General features: G+C 42.6%; 1 protein-coding gene across 1 annotated transcript in view; it reads right to left on the bottom strand.

Moving 5' to 3' along the window:
* Positions 1 to 1,880: 1,880 nt before the first annotated feature.
* atrx (ATRX chromatin remodeler) overlaps positions 1,881 to 19,642 on the bottom strand; it is a 30,492-nt gene continuing 12,730 nt past the window's right edge. Inside the window, exons 22-34 of the mRNA XM_056382467.1 lie at positions 19,038 to 19,168; positions 18,677 to 18,771; positions 18,398 to 18,537; positions 17,486 to 17,642; positions 17,259 to 17,359; positions 16,329 to 16,437; positions 15,990 to 16,167; positions 15,301 to 15,492; positions 7,893 to 8,042; positions 5,968 to 6,081; positions 4,904 to 4,999; positions 4,596 to 4,724; positions 1,881 to 3,526 (exon numbers count right to left, since the gene is read on the bottom strand). Coding sequence (XP_056238442.1) covers positions 3,302 to 3,526; positions 4,596 to 4,724; positions 4,904 to 4,999; positions 5,968 to 6,081; positions 7,893 to 8,042; positions 15,301 to 15,492; positions 15,990 to 16,167; positions 16,329 to 16,437; positions 17,259 to 17,359; positions 17,486 to 17,642; positions 18,398 to 18,537; positions 18,677 to 18,771; positions 19,038 to 19,168 — 1,817 coding nt within the window. The 3' untranslated portion in view covers positions 1,881 to 3,301. The remainder of the gene's footprint in view (positions 3,527 to 4,595; positions 4,725 to 4,903; positions 5,000 to 5,967; positions 6,082 to 7,892; positions 8,043 to 15,300; positions 15,493 to 15,989; positions 16,168 to 16,328; positions 16,438 to 17,258; positions 17,360 to 17,485; positions 17,643 to 18,397; positions 18,538 to 18,676; positions 18,772 to 19,037; positions 19,169 to 19,642) is intronic.

The raw sequence follows: 19,642 nt of genomic DNA, 5'->3' as shown, positions 1-19,642 counted from the left end.
GTCACCATGATGTCAAAGTTTTTGTTTTTCACCTGATAATGAATAGACCTTTATTAAAAAGTAGCTTTTCTTAGTCGGATCAAAAACTATTTCGGCTTTGCTGATGTAAGTTAGCACTACTGAAAGACCATTATTATGCACCCTGCTCATTTTTATTAAAATACATCTTATCACATGTAATGTCTTTAAAAACAGTGCTCTTGTGGCACTTTGTCCTGCTCTCCAAAAGACTCAGAGAAAATTGGGTAAAAAGATACAGCAGACTTTTTTTCCCCGCAAAAGAGAACACCCATACAATCCCATGCCAATTTGCCCTCATAAACCCTTTACCAAGTAATGTGCACAGGCCTTCTCTGTCTCCATAAGGTCTTAGTCAGCCTACATCCACCGTACAAAATCAGATTCCTTATGCAACTGGATCCCGACTCCTAATTGGCTTTACACATCAGCATGGATTAAGGGCAGTGATTGGTTGTTCACTGCAGGGGCCTCACAGACTGCACTATAGTGTAGTCTGCAGCGGGTCTTTTCAATGGACAGAAACAGCTGCCTGCTGCACAGAGAACCAGCAGGGATGTGCTGCAAACCTGGAGTGGTGGTAATCTGGGGCTAAGAGGGGATGGGATCAACATTTCAACATCTGCAATAGTTGTAATGTTTCTCCACTGGCAGATATCTGTAAGCTGTGAGAGCAAGCTCCCCTGGGGGGAGGGAATGGAAAAGCCAAAGACATGCAGGGGAAAACCCTGGCAGACTGAGAAATGAAAACAATACCGGGAGAGGGAAAAATAGATGAAAGATTGAAGGGAGAAGAGAGTGGGACAAAAGGCACTTAGTACTGTGGGTGTGAAATAGAGGGACAGTGCATCATGATGTTATCAGTTAGCTGCTTCCTAACTGTTAAGGAGTAGTTCTGTAGATTTCTTGATGACATGGGAAGATAGATACCACTCTCATATCTGAATGGTAAATATGAAGCTGGAACCAGAAGACAGTTAGCTTAGCATAAATACTGAAAGCAGGGAGGAAAAGCTAGCCTGGCTCTGATAAAAGGCAACATAAATATACCCACCTTCATCTAAAAGCTCACTAGTTAGGACATCATAAATTATTTAACCTTGTACATAAACCCAAGTGTAAAAACATAGTGGTGCTTTAACAGGGGGTTATGTAGTTTTTGGTCAGGCTCAGTGGCTTCGCAAAGTCTCTTCAGGTTGTCTGGCAAACCAGGAAGATTTTGTTACCTTTGGACACAGCCAGGCTAGCTGTTTCCCCCTTTCTAGTCATTATGCTAAACTAGGCTAACCAGCTGCTGGCTGAAGCATTTAGCATACAGACACGAGTGGCATAAATCTTTTTATGCAACTCTTGGCAAGAAAGCAAATAAGCATATTTTAGAAAATGTCAAACTATTCCTCAATTTAACATAAACCTGCAGTTTCCCGTTTACTGACTGCATGTTTAAAGCTTGACACGTAACATAAATCGACTGCTACAATACATCAGTAATGGGATACATCCCTGGTTCAAAGCTGGCTGGGGAGCTTTGTCATTCCCCATCTGTCTCAACTGATTTTCTTCTGTCAACTGTCTAATAAAAAGGTACAAAATGCTCTAAAAAAAAAAAAAAAAAAATACTGGCCAATATTTTGTTGTTGATATGCAAGAGTCTTACAAATCGGATATCGATATAAACCTTAACCATTCACCATTAGTCAGGCTTTAGACACGTTATCATGCAGATGTGTAATAAAAAGTTTGTGGAAGACCTACAATACTAAACAAGAATTAACAAATCTCCTACCAACATTCCCCACCATAAATTCAGTCAGTGGAAAGGAATGCAGACTGCTTAACAACAAATAACTCAAACACAGGAGTTGCTCATCCTTTTGGTCACTTTATTAAATGTTATATTAAATACTTATCAAGATAATAGCAGATCAGATTCATGGCAAATCAGGTTGGTGTATTTGCTAACATAAGAACATTCTTAGAGGAGGGCAAAAAAGTTTCTATACACTTATGAAATACACCTTGTGCAAACACAGGAGCCAACTAGAGACAACAGGCGTCTCTTCATGAGAAATGTACATATTCCTCATGTTTAACAGCTACACCAGTTTAAGCATTTAGAAGCAAGAATGTGCCAAAGTAGAATACAGGTAGTCTGGGTGCCTGTCTGGTGAGACTAGTATCCAGGAGGGCAGTTTCTCACAAAGCAGACAACACAAATCAGCCAGATATAATAAAAATTTCCAGTCTTTACTTCCTCCAACCAAGTCCAAGCTGAAACACACATCTCAAACTGTGACAGACGAGTAAAGGGAAACGTTTTGGGCCCTGTGATACGTGGCTGAAGTGGTTTTGCTTTGTGAGACCCAGTCAGTCACCCCAGCTTGGGATCAACACAAGTGGAACATAAACAATGAACAGGACGCACAGTGCTATGCTAGACAACACATGACGATGAGAATGATGTTACAAAAAGGTCATAGGAACGGGCAGGCAGTTTTGAACAACACAAGCATTCCAATACCATGTTCAGTGACAACTAATGTAAACACTTAAAAGCATAATAGAAAAGGTTCTCAACAAATCTCAGAACTTTACAGAGCTTTTTTTTAGGAAACAAATATAAGGCCATAATTTTTTTATGTTTTTTTATGTTTTTGTTGACTTATCAGTTTATTCTATCTCCCAAAAAGAGCAGGACTTTGCAGAATCAACAGCTGTTGGTGATATTGGTGGAGGAATCTACTGGTGCTAATAATCTTGTAGAGCCTTACATCATAGAGTCCTGTCACCAACGACACTGGTCCCACTCAGGTTTAGTTAGGCATTTTAAAACTGTATAAAAAACTGAGTTTAAATAATAAGGAAAACCCTCTTAAGGGGAAACAATACAATGCTCAAAAGCATTGGGGGTAAAACTCGTTTGTCTTTAAATACATGAAAAATGAAGATATAGAACTTGAATAACATTAAGGCGGTATATACATTTTTTTTCCTGTTGAACTTCCTAACAGATCTTTCATACAGTCATTTATACATTATATTCCACCTTCTCTCAGTGAACTACAGAATAAAGGACTGAGAGTCTATCCCACTTGAGGCCCCAGTGGACAGCAACTAGTCTCAAAACTACTCCACCCTCTGCATGGTGCACCGGTTTGCTTTGAGCTCTCAGCGGTCTCACAGTGTGTTGTTACAGGGCCACTCTTGGACTGGGCCACTGGGAGCCAGCTAGCTGATTGGGAAGGGGGTGGGAGGGTGGGGGCTGTGGAAGAGTCCCTCTGACCTACAGGCCCTTGGAAGGCCCAGGATTCTTGCCCATGCCCTGATGGGAGCCCAGGCCGTGGAGCTGTTGGTAAAGCCCCAGCAGGTCCATCTGACTGAGCCCGCCGCCTCCCATCATGCCGTTCTGCATGGCCAGCTGGTTCAGGTAGCTGGCCTGGTTAGCCATGGCCAGCTGCTGTTCTTGCACTTTCCTGTTGGTGATCAGCTTCTGCACGAACATCATCAGCTGGGCAAACACAAACACAAAGAGACAGTTCAAGTAACTACAACTAACTATAAAATTACTACTGTAATTAAGTAACGACCAGTCAGCAGAAGACCTCACATCTCTAAGGCACATGTGAAGATAATGGACAATAAAAACAACATACATCGAAAACTGGCCATATATGACAAAATGACATCACCAAAGTAGAATGTAATGTCTTATTTAATTATCGACCTAAATGGCTATGTACATTGTGTATGCTAAACAATACTTATCTCAAGCTCTCTTCTCAAAATTGGCATCCCAAGTTGGCAAGTTGGCCTCTTTTCCCTATCCACAACCGGATCCACAATCTCCTCCTCCTCTTCTTCCTTGGATTCTTTTCCATACACATAAATTCCACTATTGCAAGAGCTGGATTCTTGCTTAGCTCCATTGTTGATCACTATACCGGCGCAGACGGATGACGCACACTGATGACGTTTTATTCTTGTATAATGACTTGCATCCTAGCCTACAATTCAGGTGTTAATCATTGTACAACATCAAGGTTGATGTATGCAAACTGTACAGTTTATTAAATCGACATTGCACAGTGTGGCCTACAATAAACTTATAAGACTGATGAAATTTCATAGTCTGTGGGCACCTCAAGAGTCTGTAAGGGGACCCGAGACAAAGACAGAAATCAGATACAAGTACTGCCTGTCCAGTTTTAAGCTTGTGCAGGTAAATATATTTAACTAGGACTGGGCAAACATCGTAGCTGATGTGCTGTGTCCTTTTTTATCTAGTAGACTGTATTACATATAGGTCAAACAACTTTCTGAACCTATTAGACTGTTCTTGAAGAGTGAATGAACAAATGCTTCTACATGCTTGGTCGTGATATTCACATTAAACTTTATGGGTACATATCTCCTTTAAGAACCATTAAAATTGTATCATCACCAAAAAGTATTGTAATGTAGAGTTTTGCCAGTATGTCACAGCTCTAAATGCTACAGTTTGTTTTCCATATTTAAATAGCGTAGTTTGCTAGTAAAATGGTGACAACACATATTGTCTTCTAGTAAGCAGTTCTTACCGTCTGCTGCCTGGTGAGAACCTCCCTGTAAATGGCTTCCCTGCGCTTGATCTCCAGCTCCACACTGGCCTGTCGTCCCAGAGCCATAGATTGGACCTGATTCTCCGTGAGTGCCGGATTCTCCTTCCACTGTGGGGGAAGACAACAGCTCACACGTTGACCTCAACCACCATAACAACTATAATCATGCTGCAGTCCAGTGACAGAAAGAGGACTTGTTTAAAATTCTTCTTTTGACAAATAAAGATTCTTGCTCCAACAATAGTTATCAAGATTATATTGACTGAAGACTGATTTAGAAGCCTCACCACTCTAGCGATTGTGTCCTCCAGTGACTCCCGTGATAAAGTCTTAAGTGCATTTGTTGCTTCAATGACTTTCTGTCGTCCCTGGTTTATAAGGTCCTGAAAACAAATGAAGGAGATGGAAAATATGAAACAAGGGACAATAATTTTCACCATAAACGATGGATACATAACTGTGGATGATAACATGGATGATTAAATTTGTATTAATCAATATTTTTGAGATTATCATTAAATCAAACGAGTGATGTCAAGACCATTATTCATAGTCACACTGACGTGTGCAGCTCTACAGAAATTCTTTTAGCTCATTGTTTTGTTTTTAGAACCCACATATTTACAAAGCTGTTCAGTCTCACTACTCCCAGCAAAAAAGCCATAATTGATTAACTCTGCATGGAACCAAATATCAGACAGTTAGCAACTAGCTGGTGGGGAAATTCTCAGGAGTTGGTGAATACAAAGCTAAAAGGGGTGTAAATATTAGATTTGCATTCATCAGGTGACTGGAAACAGGACTCCAGTAAATGCTAATCCTGCTCGGTGTGCGCTGAATGTGAAAATAGGCGACACATTAGTAATACACTGTAGTCAGTCAATATGGTGGTAGCTTTAGCTCCATCAGCATGTTTGATGATTTTAAGCTCCAAAATCTGATATGGTCTCCTTAAGAGGGGGATGCTGCATTGTTGAATCACAAGTCACAAGTTTAGAGAGTCTGTCTGCTTACAAGAAGAGAGCTGAAACAACACAATTTCTTATATATCATAATTATACACCTTTGTTTTACACACATTTGACTTCCTTAATGAAAAATATAAATCGCCTCTCAGGCTTTTTTGTCCTCTGCGTCAGTCAGATGTGACACTGTGTATAAATAGCTGCTGCCCCAGACATGGAGTATTACGAACCGGTGGGTGGAGGACCGGGGCAGAGCTGGGCTCGGTGGCTACTAGACTGTTGTCACAATTAGCAGTGGGGTCTGAGGAATGTGGGGCGCCATGCCGTGGGGGAAGGAGACAGAGGAGTGTGAGGCAGGAGAGGGGCATGTGGAGCTCATTACTTACCTCCAGCTGCTGGTTGGTCATGGAGGCCAGAGCCGCCACGTTGTAGGAGAAGTAGCTGGAGTTGCCCATGTCCATGTGGGAGTATGACTGGTAGTTGGTCCTCATGGACAGACCCTGACAGATGAAAGACAGTACACATCAATTAGGCAGGTGTTAAGAGCCACCAAGGGCATGAAGGGAGAGATTGTGTCACTGTGGTCGATCAGAGACGACAGTTCATGTCGCCTGTCAAGCTCATTCACACAGTGACTGGTAGTTTTCAACTTTTCACACATTCAACTTGTTTCACTCTGCAAAAGCAACAAGTTTCCTGATATCAGCCTGCTCCGCTTGTATTAAACGAACGTGTATGTGTGTGTGTGTGTCTAAGTGAGAGAAAAAGAGAGAGAGAGAGAGAGAGAGAGTAGTGACCTGAGGTAAACAGTCCTGTCCCAGTAAAGGCCAGCAGGATGCCGATGTTTGTGTGTAATTGAGCTGCTGCAGATGGTTTTCCTGTGCCCTGTAATCTGGCCATCCGGTGTGTGTGTGTGTGTGTGTGTGTGTGTGTGTGTGTGTGTGTGTGTGTGTGTGTGTGTGTGTGTGTGTGTGTGTTGGGGGCCAGTTGGGGTCTTTGGACTTGGTCAGAGACAGGTGTGCAGGCCTAAACAGTACAAAACCTCAAAACAACCACAGAGCCACAACACACATGAATGTCTAAGCACACACACTCACACTCTTCACTTTTGGATTTGCCATTAACAAGCAGCAACTCTTGGACTTCGCGTGCATCCTCAGATGCTCTGCAGACCTCAAACATCTTCAGACAGACAGACACAAAATCTAGACTTGACTTCATTTCCAAAACTCAAACATCTGAAATCTAAATTTATGACATGAGCCCTGCTAAGCTCTGAACCAAGCTGAAGTCATCCCAGTGAGGCAGAGTGCTCCTGGGTTCAGTTTAGTTTTGGGCACCTGATCATGTTCTTACAGTTTTTCCCATTTCCTGAGTTGCAAATCTGATATTCATACACTTAGCCTTCCCTGGCCACCATCGGCCAACCCATAAGTTGTGAAGACATTAGCAGAGGCCAGGTTACGTTCCAGTTGTTTCTCCTACAAATCTCAGAGTATACAGCGTGATACTGAACAGCCTATCATGGCTGAAAGTGACTACTTCTGCATCTTTAGTGTATGACAGATTGCAGTGATGCGAACGCAATTGAAATCCTCACATTCGACCTCAGCGCCACTGTTTTTCCTGCGACTGGGAACCCTCTGTTCTCTTGAAAAGAAGAGGAGCTTGGAGGGAAAAGCCGCTTAAGGCACACAGAGGGCAGAGGAGGGAGTGTGTGTTGGACAAATAATCATTAGAGTGAATTAGAATCTAGGATTACACAGGGGGGAGAAGAGACCTGCTCCTGCTCTCTCTTACATCAAGCCCCCCCCCCCCAACTTCTCCAAATAAACCCCACTAATTGCCCATTGATTTGTCCCACAAGAAAGGAGAGGGATGAGGAGGGGACAGTGGGGGAGGAAAAGAGAGAAAAGTAAAGAGTGTAGCACAGACAGAAGGAGTCCCTAACCCTCTGTGGACCCATGTACTTACAGAAGTAGCCCCGACACTGCTTGGACAGCCGCAGTGATTTGTACTGCGGATCACTAGCCTGATGATGGGCCAAAATGACAATCACTGAAGTAAGGGGTGGGGGCTGGGAGGACATCACACATCCTGACAAACAAAACTCGGGCCTCGCTTAGCTCACCTTGCACTTTGATGTCAATGACTTGGAGAATGATGGACACAACGGCTGTGTGTGTGTGTGTGTGTGTGTGTGTGTGTGTGTGTGTGTGTGTGTGTGTGTGTGTGTGTGTCTTTGACTTTGGAATTGGTATATATGCCACTGTGCATCTCTGTCTGTATATGTGTTTTTCTCATCGCCTACCTTTTTCTCTGCTTCATATTCAGCCCAGGCAGCCTTGCGATCCTCCTCGCTCAGGGCCTCCTCCTCCTTGTGGTCCAGCAGGGAGTCGTGTTCATGGTAACATGCAATCTGGTCCTTATTGTTCTGCAGCATCTCAGCCAGGACGGGATCCTACAGCAGGGAAGATGACAAAAAGATGGAAAGGGTCACAGTGGGTTATAAGTCATCACTGCAGCGTTGGGCGTTGGCTCTGGGGAAGCTGAGCAAGGCCTCGCTGGCCTCCTGAGTCGTGAAGGTTACTATACATTTATTCAGACTAGCAGCACAAATTCTTTCTTTTTGGCATATTCAGATTGGAATCAGATTGCTTTTATCAACAGCTATTAATTACAAGAAAAAAACAAACAAAAAAAAACAACAAAGAATGCAGCAAGAACACGGAGGGTTGAACAGAGGTAGGTTTTTTCTCTGAATTAAAACAATGTGTTTCTTAATAAAATGTTCTGAGAGCCGCAAACAGCACACAGAATCTTTTAATCAAATTTTATTTAGATCTCTCGCTCTGTTGGAAGTTTTTTTTCCAAATCATCTTACCCCTCAGACGTTCGAGAGGTCAAACAAACTTCCGAGAGGTTAAACAAACTTCCCCAAATTGAATCCAACCTAACACATTGATTTAAGAAAAAGAGAAAAACATGGATTTGCGTGTTAGAGGATTAAAATGACATGTAAAAAAACAAAATAAATAAATAATTTTTTTTTTTTTTTGGACTCAAGTTTCTATGACTACATTGTTATTGAAAACAATACCTGAGTAAAATTAAGAGAGCTGGGCCAGGCTCCACTCACACAAACATGGTTTAAATTACTCTCTCTGCAGCACGTTTGCTTTTCTTTGTCTCAACTTAGCTTTACATTAAACTGGAACTTTGTAATCTGGAAACAAACGTCATATAGAAGTTGCATCATTAACCTCCACATGGACCAATTCATAGAGGGGCACTGCACTACTCCCATGCTTTTCTCCTTTTCATTTTTAAGTGTGTCAGCGAGTGTGAAGTTGCAAACAAAATTAATCATAGAAGTCATTGGTATTAAGGAGGACAAAATACAAAACAAACAGCACACTATGAAATTAAGCAGTGATTGCAAACCTGTACTGAATGACGGAAAACTAACACCAGGCCAGACGGAGTGAAACTGGATCCCTCAAAGGGGTCGAAGTGGGCAACAAGAAGAAAACTACATAAGAACCTATATTTAGGTTCCTGCAACTCCAGAGTGACAGAAAAGGTGGCTGAAACAGGTAAATGCCAAAGAGCTTCTCACCAACATACCTATCAACCTCCAAAACTTGGGCTCTGGATCTGATTGTGCTCCTCACTGACACATGTTTATGTTTCCCAGCCACCACACTCAATCACGACAAAACCAGGCCACCCCTGAACGACCAGACATTTTGGAGCAGAGGCACAGCCAGCGATTCAGCTGGTCCTTTGCTCTCTAATTAGGACATAAAAGCACAGGAGAGCCTGTTGGCCTGACTTGGATAAAAGGCATCCATCGTGGTTTGTTCTGCCAAAGTAGGTGAGCACAAGGTCAAATAAAGGCCACAGTAGATGCCAGCACAGGCACTTCTGTTGGCACTGGTATATAGACACAACATGCATAGCATGACAAAGTCCAAATCTGACTCAGTCCTGACAATAAGGATTATCCAGTGGCCACTCAGACTTCCATCTGGGCAAGCTGATTTTTCAGTCAAAGTTCCTCATAAAATAATAATAATGTAATAAATAAAAAAAATAATAATGATCTACAAATTCCCACCACTGCTTTGCAACTGGTCTGTTGTCCTATCTGAAGGAGGAGAATGATGGCAGGTACTTCTCACTATGCCGCAAAAAACAAACAAACAAAAGTCTTTTGCATCACGGAATCAGGAATTTCCATTGTTTTAAAAAGGGACAAGTCAACTCCTGCAATACTTTGCACAGCTTGCCGTTGATTCTTAAGTAAGGCAGCTTGAACTGAATTATTTTTAAGTCAACTACAACTACAGCCAACAGGCCCAAATCCACAGAAGAGCTGGCAGCTTCTTGCCCGTTTGCTGTGTAAAAGTCATAGCCTTGTTAAAGGACAAGAGTTGTGAATTTGATTTGATTTTTGGTTAATGCTGTACTTTATTACTTTTAACTACTAAAGTTTAAGCTATGTATGGAAAAAGGTGCAACTTGTTGAGCATGTACAAAGTGTGTGCAGGTTTTATTCAACAGCATGAAAGAGGAGAGCTTCTGACTGTCGACCGGGTAACGGGTCAGTGGAGTTGCAGGTCAAATGACAGTGCAGACTCTCCCACTGTGTATTCCGGGATACCTAAGTAATCCCCATCAGTAATGGCTCTGGGGTGGTCCGGTCCATCTCCCATCCTGCTGCGCTCAGTGTGTTTGTGCGTCCCGAGCCAGCACTAATGATTGTAGGTAACCTGACCTGGGCTATTGTCATCCTTATGGAGCTCCATGGAAAAGCCTATCGCTTTACTCTGGGTGGGCAGATGCTCACAGAGAGAAAGAAGTAAATTACCCTACTCAACTCGATTTGGATTTTTTTCCCTGTCTGAGAAGAAATATGGGAGCAGGATGAGTATTTCTAAAGCATGAAATCTAGAAAGGAATTTTGGTATTTGGCATCACAGTGTGCATGTTTGTTTTCAGATATAATCATGGAGGTGGCAAGCAATGTCTGAGGAAAAGCTGAAGACTGAATGATCTGAACAGATTCGGCCCCAGCGAGGGCCTGGTGATAGCCGTCTTGATTCTCAACTGCACGTTTGTGTAAAAAGTGCCTTTTATTTAGCATCGGGTCAGAAAAAAACTTAGTGTTAGAATTGGTATACTAATCAAACAAGGCATCGAACATGCATGACATGTACCACTGTATGAAGCCCTTTTCTGAGAGAACAATTTATGCCCTTCTTAAGCCAAACCCTTGTACATGTATATATTATGAAAATGGCTACCCTGCCAGCAGTCCATAAATGATGTAAAGCAGTTTTCAAACTCGGCAGCTCTCACATCACAAAGATGAAAACTTGGGAGTCGACATAAGTGGGCCTCATGTAGACTTTACAACTTGGCACAGGCACCCACACGTACTTTACCAATGGACTTTAGGTGACGCTTAACTGTAAAAGGTCTGATGCAATTAAACACCCGCCTGCATTAATAGGTGTGGGTTGTATGCAGGCAGGATTTTTGGCCGTGTTATCAGATACTTTCTCGAGCTGAGAACATTCTCAACCATGTTAACCCCATGTCCCACACCTAAACGGCCACTTACTGAGTTAAGAATGCCTTTACTTTGCCTCTACAGTCACCGTTTCATTTTATTTCTGTCACTGCCATAACAATAAACCTCTACTAAACAGAGAAAAACACCACACAAGAGGCATTAAATGTGCGGAGATGAAAGGTAGTAAGGTTGGAAAGATATAGTGGAAAAATAAACGTTCGATTGGACTGCAACATGAAAGAGTGAAACAGAGGGAGAGAACACGAGACAATAATGGAGAAAAACAAGCCTTAAAGTGGGAAAGTGACAGAGATTCTCAGTTGTCCAACTATAACAACTGCTTTCTCGAGTTGTTCAGGACTTTTTCTAAGTATTCAAAGTGACTGTCTGCCAGAAACTGTTTTTGATGCACAGGTGCGTTAACCATAGCAACAGAGGGGCCAAGACAGGAGAAATGAGAGTGGTTGAGATATTTGTAATATCTAAACATAGCCTGTAAAAACTCTCTCTCCCCCACCTGCACACAAATGATACACAAAACCCTACTGGTGTACTCTAAAACAGTTCCTCTGTAGAAACTATGGGCGCAGTGCTTTATATCAGGAGATCACCCCTGCCCTCAGGACCACGTTGTCTTTACACCCTTCAGGGCCTGCATACAAGTTAGAGGGTTTATCTAGCTGTCAGTCAGCTAGCAAAGAAACAAAATCATGCATGTCACAAAGGGCTAAACAAAGACAATAAACATACCACATTCCTATAAAAACAAGCCTCAGCTAGCAATGGTAGGGGTGTGTGTTTTTACTAAAGCTCACTATAAGGCCCAGCCAACTGGAGCTAGAAGGCCAGGTCAGGAAGGATTCGTGATGAGTCAATTACCCCCTTTCCACCAACGCAATCCTTGTGCTAGTTCTGGGATGATGTTGGTGCCAGTTCAGAGTTCGTTCAACTTGCAAACCTTCTAAGAACAGGTTTGCTTTTCCCAGCTAGAGAGCCACATCATTACGTCACTGTATACGTCTCCGCTCAAGTGAGAAGCAGGATGTGCACTAGCTGTAGTAGTTGGGAGTGTGGGAGTGAGAAGTGTTGCTCAGTTCAAATTGGATGTAAAGGGCTGTTCCCCACAGGGTGAAAAGCCTGTCATCAAAGATGATAGAGAGAGAACGAGAGAGGGGTTGTCATATAAAAAAAGTGACCTAAATATTGTGTAAAGAAAAAAGCCTGATAAGTTATGGCGTGAAGTGGGTGTGAATGCCAGATTGTTGTTTTTTTTTAAGTTACAAAAATGGTCAGATGTTCAGAAAGACATAGCTCCCTCAAGTCTGATGTCAGAAAGGTGTGGAAGAAAGGGGTTTCAGAAGCTGTTCAATCAACCAAATAACATCTCTCAATATGTTCTAGCAATATTTTAGGCGATTACACTAGACTGCTGTACGTCATGTACTACAACACTGTGTAAAAAACAAACATCTCTAGAATTATCTTATTCTGTGTTGTTGTTCAACAACCATACAGAGATAGATCATACAAGAGTCACCAATATCTCCACAGACCGTAGTCCCCACAGACTGAGCACAGCAAACGAGGCCCATGGCTCTCGTATTTTCTCAACCGCACCAATGCGGAGACTTGCTGTTACTGTCATTATAGCTCTCTCCACCTGCAATGCAACAAGCTCAGGCATGTTTCTTGTAGCCGACGAAGAGCATTCTGGGAAGTGTGTGAGAAACCACGTATCCAGGTAGTTTGAGAGTGGGAACACCACACCACTCACAAAATAAGTCCTAGACTCCACTGATCATCACTGACTGATGATATATAATGCTTTAAGAGTGTTCAAGGGGGAATTTTCCTTTAAGGTCATAGTGACTTCCTACCCCTAATGAGACAAACATGGTGTGGCTTATTGCTCCAGTCTGCTCCTGTCTATGCTGTGTTGCCGCAGCCTTTCAGTGTACCTGACAGTGCCTAATGACCACAGCAGCCGTCACCTGCTGAGAGCACACATAGTGAGGTGAGGTATGCCCACAGCCTGACCGACAGTGTTCAATGCAGCAACATTTGCAGAGAACACTGCAGAGAGTTGTATAAAAATTGTCCACAAACTAACCATGCACACTGCCCTTTGTGCTAGTGGCCACATGGCAGATGGAAGATACAAGTATGATGAACAGGAAATAGGTAAGGGTGGGTGGGATGTCAAAATCTCATGTCTGGGTTGCGAGGACCTTCTTTGTCATTAGGGGGAAGTGCGCCTGCTTCCTTTGTCTCCAATTAGTTTCTCTGAAGAGCGGAGAGACATCTTTAAAAGAAGGGGTTTAAATAATGACCCTTCATCACGCAGTGGAAGCCAGAGGGAGAAAAAGAAAAACAACTTTACTGAGCTCGCTTTGAACATTCAGAGGCAGAGTGGCGAGTCAGGGCAACAGATGGTTGTGAGGATGGCTGGGAGAAGCAGGGGTGGGGTAATGGTGGACGTGGGAAGAGAGTGGGGACATAAGAGCGAAAAAGGCTGAGGGGGAGTGGAAATGAAGGCAGGATAGGAGATGAGGGAGGTGCAGTAATGACAGCGGTGGGATATAAGCAAGTAGAGGACATAAAAAGAGGCTTAACAGGAGAAACTGAGTGATTACAGAGAACACAATTCTGTATTGAGTTTTCCCTTCTACACAAGAAACACAAATATCAACCACTGCCTCTGTGGCATGCGCCCCAAGTTTTAAAGCAATATGCCCTCTCTGGCTGAGAAAACAACACTTCCCAGTGTGAAGAGCTAAGGAGAAGAAGTACAAAACTCTTTCTACTGTTGTTCGAATCATTCTCTCCTTCTGTGCAGAGCGTTGTTGGCTGAAAGTGATGGAGGGTGTCTGACTCATCTTCACATCATTCCAGACGGCAAATTCCTTCCGTAATACTGCAGTCCTGCTGCCACATCATAGTTAACCCCCTGGCCAAAACAGGTCGGCTTGTTAAAGAGCTTGTCAGCCTCTCCGTCTTTAATACTGTGTCACATAAATGTCACTGGGCTCATTAAAGATCATACACATCTAACAGGCCGCGGCTCAATGAACACATCTTTCCTCTTCAAATCTCCAACTGTGCACCGCTGAGCTCTAAGTCGGCTACTTGAGCTTAAGAGGAATATAGAAGGTGAGAGCGATGATATCAGCTGGTGGCTGAGTGGATTCACGCAGTGCTCCTACCTGTTAATGCTCATGAAGGGAATAGCGATAAAGATCTTTTGACAGTGTAAATGGGAAACAGATTTTTCATCAAGGTGCACGGAAAGGCCCCTCGACTGTCCAGTGAAAGAGCAACTGGGTTGGATATACAGTGTTTTTTATCCATTCTGTTTACAGAGTAACCCAGGTCAAACCAAAACAAGGAGGGAAAACCACTTAAGATGATGTGGATAAACCCCAAGACCGGCAAAAGGGAAGGAGTAGGAAAGGATGGGAGTAATTCAAAGATCACCAGAGAAGTAAAATACAGCAAGGAATGAATGAAAACAGAAAAAAAAAAGAGGAGTGCAGGTTTATAGCAGGGCAGCGGCAATGTTGCAATAAGAAGACTATTTAGTAAATAGCAGTAAACAGACAAATCTGTGCAGCTGTGCGGGGTTGGATGGCCCATGTAAGGGATGTGTGTTCTTATAAAACCCCAGGGGGCCCAAATAGTGACACAGCACCTGCATTAAGGATAGAAGAGGCGAGTGCAGGATTATGAAAGGAAACGAGAAGAAACAGAAAGATCCCAGAAAGGCCAAGCAGGATACAAGCTGGCATTGGGTCTAAATAACAGTTTATCACTCAAGTGCTAAACTTCAAAAGAAAGAACACACTACTTGGTGCAAGTTTGGAAAAACAAGCTTGGCATTTAAAATGGCATTCTGTGCCATGTTTGTTGAAGGATAAAAGACTATTTTACTACTGTTAATAGGTTTCAGCTTGCTTTTGAGCATTTCCTTTGGGGATTAGTCTAAAGAAAACCATGAAATCTCAGTCAGTGGTTCGTCAAAGACCAATTACACGTCTGATTTATCCTAAATTTAATTCCTAAAAAGATGCCTAGTCCAGTATCAAAACATAATTTTAAAACAGTCTGAACAGCTAAATAGCATACACATATGCATGTTCACCTTAGGGAGCATGGGTGTGGCTTTCTTGCTTTTCTTCTCTGAGGGATCATCCAGCAAGTCCGGCTCAAAGGTGTAGAGCTCGGCCAGTTCGTTCATTGTAAAATGCCTCTCAATCTGCTGCTGGTCCACCACTCGGTATGACAACGACTGTTTGGTTACCTGCCGCTCATAAATCTTCTCCTCCATTGTACCCTGAAAGAAGAGAATGAAATAAGCTGTGAGCCAAAATAAGGTTATTTACTAAGCAGCAAGTGCCCTCTGTATGCACACTTAGAGGTATTGAGATTCAGCACAAATGCACCAGTGGGTGTTTCAGAGATTCCAATTTGTAAATTTATCAGTTTTATTGGTTACCAATCCAAACTCCCGACCACTGCCAAAACATGTTAATTATGTGTCATTGCTCGTTATTATAAATGTTGTTTGTTTCCTCACTTTTTTGCTGATAGCATATGACATACTTGTTTCTATAGAAGCTGTGTAGGATTTAAACTTAGGTGAATTACTGTCAATTGAACTGTTTCTAGATATGGATATTCTTAAATGCACAATGTGTCAAAATCAAGAACTGTAATTCTCAAGCAAAAGAAATGGAGTTTGGCTGATCACAGATGATGTGTTTTAAATATCGGAGTAGTAGCCTGTCACACACATTCATAGATATAAACAAGAGAGCCTGTCAAACTCACCTGGGCAAGGAACCTGTAGACGTAGACAGTCTTAAGCTGGCCAAAGCGGTACACTCTGAAGATACTCTGGACGTCGTAGGAGGGGTTCCAGGATGCATCGAAGATGATGACCCTGTTGGCTGCCACCAGGTTGATGCCGAGAGAGCCAGCTCGTGTTGAGATGAGGAACAAACGACCTCTGGGAAAGTATAAGAGAGTAAGACAAACGGAGAGTTCAGCTGTTCAGCATTTTGCTTTAAGATGTACTTTAAATTTAAGTATTGTTTTTATAGTTTCAAAGGTCTGGGATGTTTGATCTTATTATCGTTCTGAGCCGTTTAATATAATAAGGCACATTACCTTGTGTTACTGGTGTCATTAAACTCTTCAGCCCACTTCTTTCTGGTAGTGGCGTTAGTGGAGCCATCCAAGCGATAGTAGTCAATGTTCCTGAACCACTTGCCTTCACCTTCACAGAAACATTACAGTTACGAAATTTATTTTGACTACTCAACATCTATGCTCCATAAAGCCTTCAAAAACACACACATGTCATCGTCAACTAGGCCTTTTCCTTGTCAAAAGGACTTAGTTTGGGTATTAGCAGACAGCAGATAGATGCCTGTGTTGGTTAGAGGCCAGCCGTGTTTAGCCTTCAAGATGGCCGACCCCCCTACCAGTCTTCATAACCAACATTTCAGTATGTTTCCAATTACAGCACTGTGATCTTTTCATTACAAATTACAAACCCTTGAGCAAACATTTTTTGTGGAATAAAAAGTCAAGGTCTAATCATTTTCAAAATGAAAGTAAAAACAGCTGCTGAAGTTTAATTAGGAACATGACCTTACACCAGCGGCGCTGTGTATGTGTGTGTCTGTGTGTGTTTAAGGATAATAAGCAAACCAGCGATTACAAGAATACATGTTGCATGTGGGCTGTCTTATGAGTGTGAAACATGCATCTCCATATGAAAATACTTCAGCCTTCTCCAAAGCTAAGTTAACATGACAGACTACAGTGTAAAAACCACAAAACTGAACCTCAGGACGGACAGCTGGGCTCCTCGAGCAGCATAAATCAACAGCTGGCTTATAATATTAAACATTGCTTGGTGATTTTAGCACATCATGAAACCAAGCGCAGCATTTCAAATCATAACAGGCAGAGGGAAGCTGATCATAGACAAATGTAAGATCATTCAGGAAAGTAGGATAACATGACAGACACGTTAACTGAGTACAATGAAAATTTCTTGAATAAAAACGTCAGACTGCACTAAAAACAGACCTTTGTATGGAGAGATTTTTTCCTCATCTTTAGCTCTGCATGCCAGTTCAAGGAAATCCTCAATTAGGTCCAGAGAGATGAGAGACTGACTGAACACCAACCTGAGGACACAAGTTACACCAGTATCACTTTACTAGAGCTACATGTCACCCAGTGATTAAGCCAAACACTTTCCAGTCACACTGAGAACCAACAGTATAGCAGAAAAAAAATACAAACAAACATACACTTTTTCGTCCACTTCCTCCGCCATGCGCAGGATCTCAAAGAGGAGCACCATCTTTCCAGAGTGCTCCAGGATCTCAGCGTCAGCCTCAGTGACAAACTCCTTGTGCCAGTCAGCACTAGGACTCCCAGGTGCTGAGCCAGAGGGCCGAGCTGGTTCTGATGCATAAAGTTACAGATTAGTCTGCATGCGGTCAAGTGAAGTCTCAGAACAAGCTGTAACAATGACATCAGGTTTCATCAATACTGAGCTTCACTGTTTTTTTCTGCTAGACTCCAGCTGCAGTGTGTGCAGATGTTGTTACTAAAGCAGGAATGTCATTAAATATTTATTCTGTTTTCCATATGTTTATCTGCTCTATCAAGTTCCTAAAGCTTGCCGTCTTTTTGTGTTTACTTTTGAACTAATCTATTCATGCATTTTAATATGACACCAGCTTTGTAATTTTTCCCAACATTATAAATGTAATAATACAATGACATTTGTAATATAGTGACCTCTAAAGTGAGGCAAAGCCAACTCAAAGGGCATTTACTTGGGTTAGGGGTGTAATCAATGCTTTTCAGCCAACCGGATCACCTTTTACCACTCAGAACCACAAACCTAAATACTACAAAATTAGTATAGTTCAAAATTTAAAACATTATGTTGCTTATTGTTGTAATTTAAAACTAGTCCCTGAAGTCCATAATATGTCCTAAATTTCTGGCTTCCAGCTCAATCAATTCTAAGTGGATATTTTTCAGGAAATCTAGGAAAAAAACGTTGAGCTTGCATCATCAAGGCTGGCTTCTGTGAAGCTACTATCCCTGATACATGGAAATAAGTGGTGAATGGCATCACATGTTTTACAAAGGAAGGTTGCATACGTACAACTCTGGTCCTTAATATGTAGTGAATACACCAGACTTACGTTCCTCGACAGGTTCTGCTCTGTTTCTGCCCTCTCCGTTTCTGCCCCGAGAGCTGGTGTTCCACTCCTTGATGACCTCCACATCATCACTGTCCGAGTCATCAGATCCCTTCTTTTTTCCCTTCCCTTGCTTCTTTTTCCTATTAGAGAAGAGGAACAGTGGAAGAGACGAGGTCAGCGAGAGTAACAGATGAAATAGAGAGGGGCAGTTAAATGAGGTCACCTCCACTTAAATGTAAAAAAAAAAAAAAAAAAAAAAGGAAGTGAATATGATTTTACTTTTTCGTCTTCTCATCCTCGGAGGTCATGCTCATCGAAGATTCTTCTGTTTCTGAGGCAATGAACTCGTCCATACTGTCCTCGTCAAAGAAACCCTGCAAGAGAGTGCACTTGTGTGAGGCTCCACTGTGTGGTGATATAGGTCAAGCAAACACTGAGAGCTGGATTGTGGATAGCAGAAATGATGCATAAGGGAAAAATTCTGCCGCAGTGGCAATGTGTCTGTTGTTCTCCCCTAGTGCATGACCTGTCAGCACTGTGTTTCTATTGTTTCCCCACAGTGTGTGTGATTTGTGCTAATGTATTCCCAGTTTTTGAGTTAGTGTTTAGTGTGGTTTAGTCTCGTCTTCCACAGCCCTACCCTGTTTTCTTTACTGATGTAGTCCAGCTGAAGGCACCAGGGATGGGTCCAGATTCTGCTGAGCATCTGGAAATCCTGGAAGAGTTTGGTCCCCGCACGGCCCCGGCCCCCCTCCAAAGCATTCCCCACACCTGCACACAAGGGAAAGAGTGTGAGGAGGAAGATGGATGTGTGTTTGCATTATGTACTTGACAGCATGCCCTCAATCTCTTCATACATACTGACGAGAGTGGAAAACGTATTGCAACAAAACTCTCTACCCCTAACCACCTGACTATGGACAGATTGGAGTAAAGGGGCAGCTGCTGAAATGATAACATTGTACCTGCTCTGCAAGTTGGTCTGCACTGACCCTGGGGGGTCAGAAGTTATGGTGGGTTTAACATAAGTAGCGGCAAAAGGAGGGAACATTTGAGGCCATTCCCACCCTGTAGACTGACTGGTGGTCTCAGGTCCAAACACACCACTGTGGAGATCCAGAGCCAGAGTCACAACATCAGCACTGTGCCCTGTGGACAACCCAGCCTAATGAGCCACAGCACATACCACCAATGTGCCCCCCCACTCCTCTTCTTACATACCGGCTCTCCTGTTCTTTGTTTTCG

The sequence above is a fragment of the Seriola aureovittata genome, chromosome 8, assembly GCF_021018895.1.
Source record: "Seriola aureovittata isolate HTS-2021-v1 ecotype China chromosome 8, ASM2101889v1, whole genome shotgun sequence".
In the NCBI taxonomy this organism is placed as follows: Eukaryota; Metazoa; Chordata; class Actinopteri; order Carangiformes; family Carangidae; genus Seriola; species Seriola aureovittata.
This window is presented reverse-complemented; position numbering and strand designations above follow the sequence as displayed.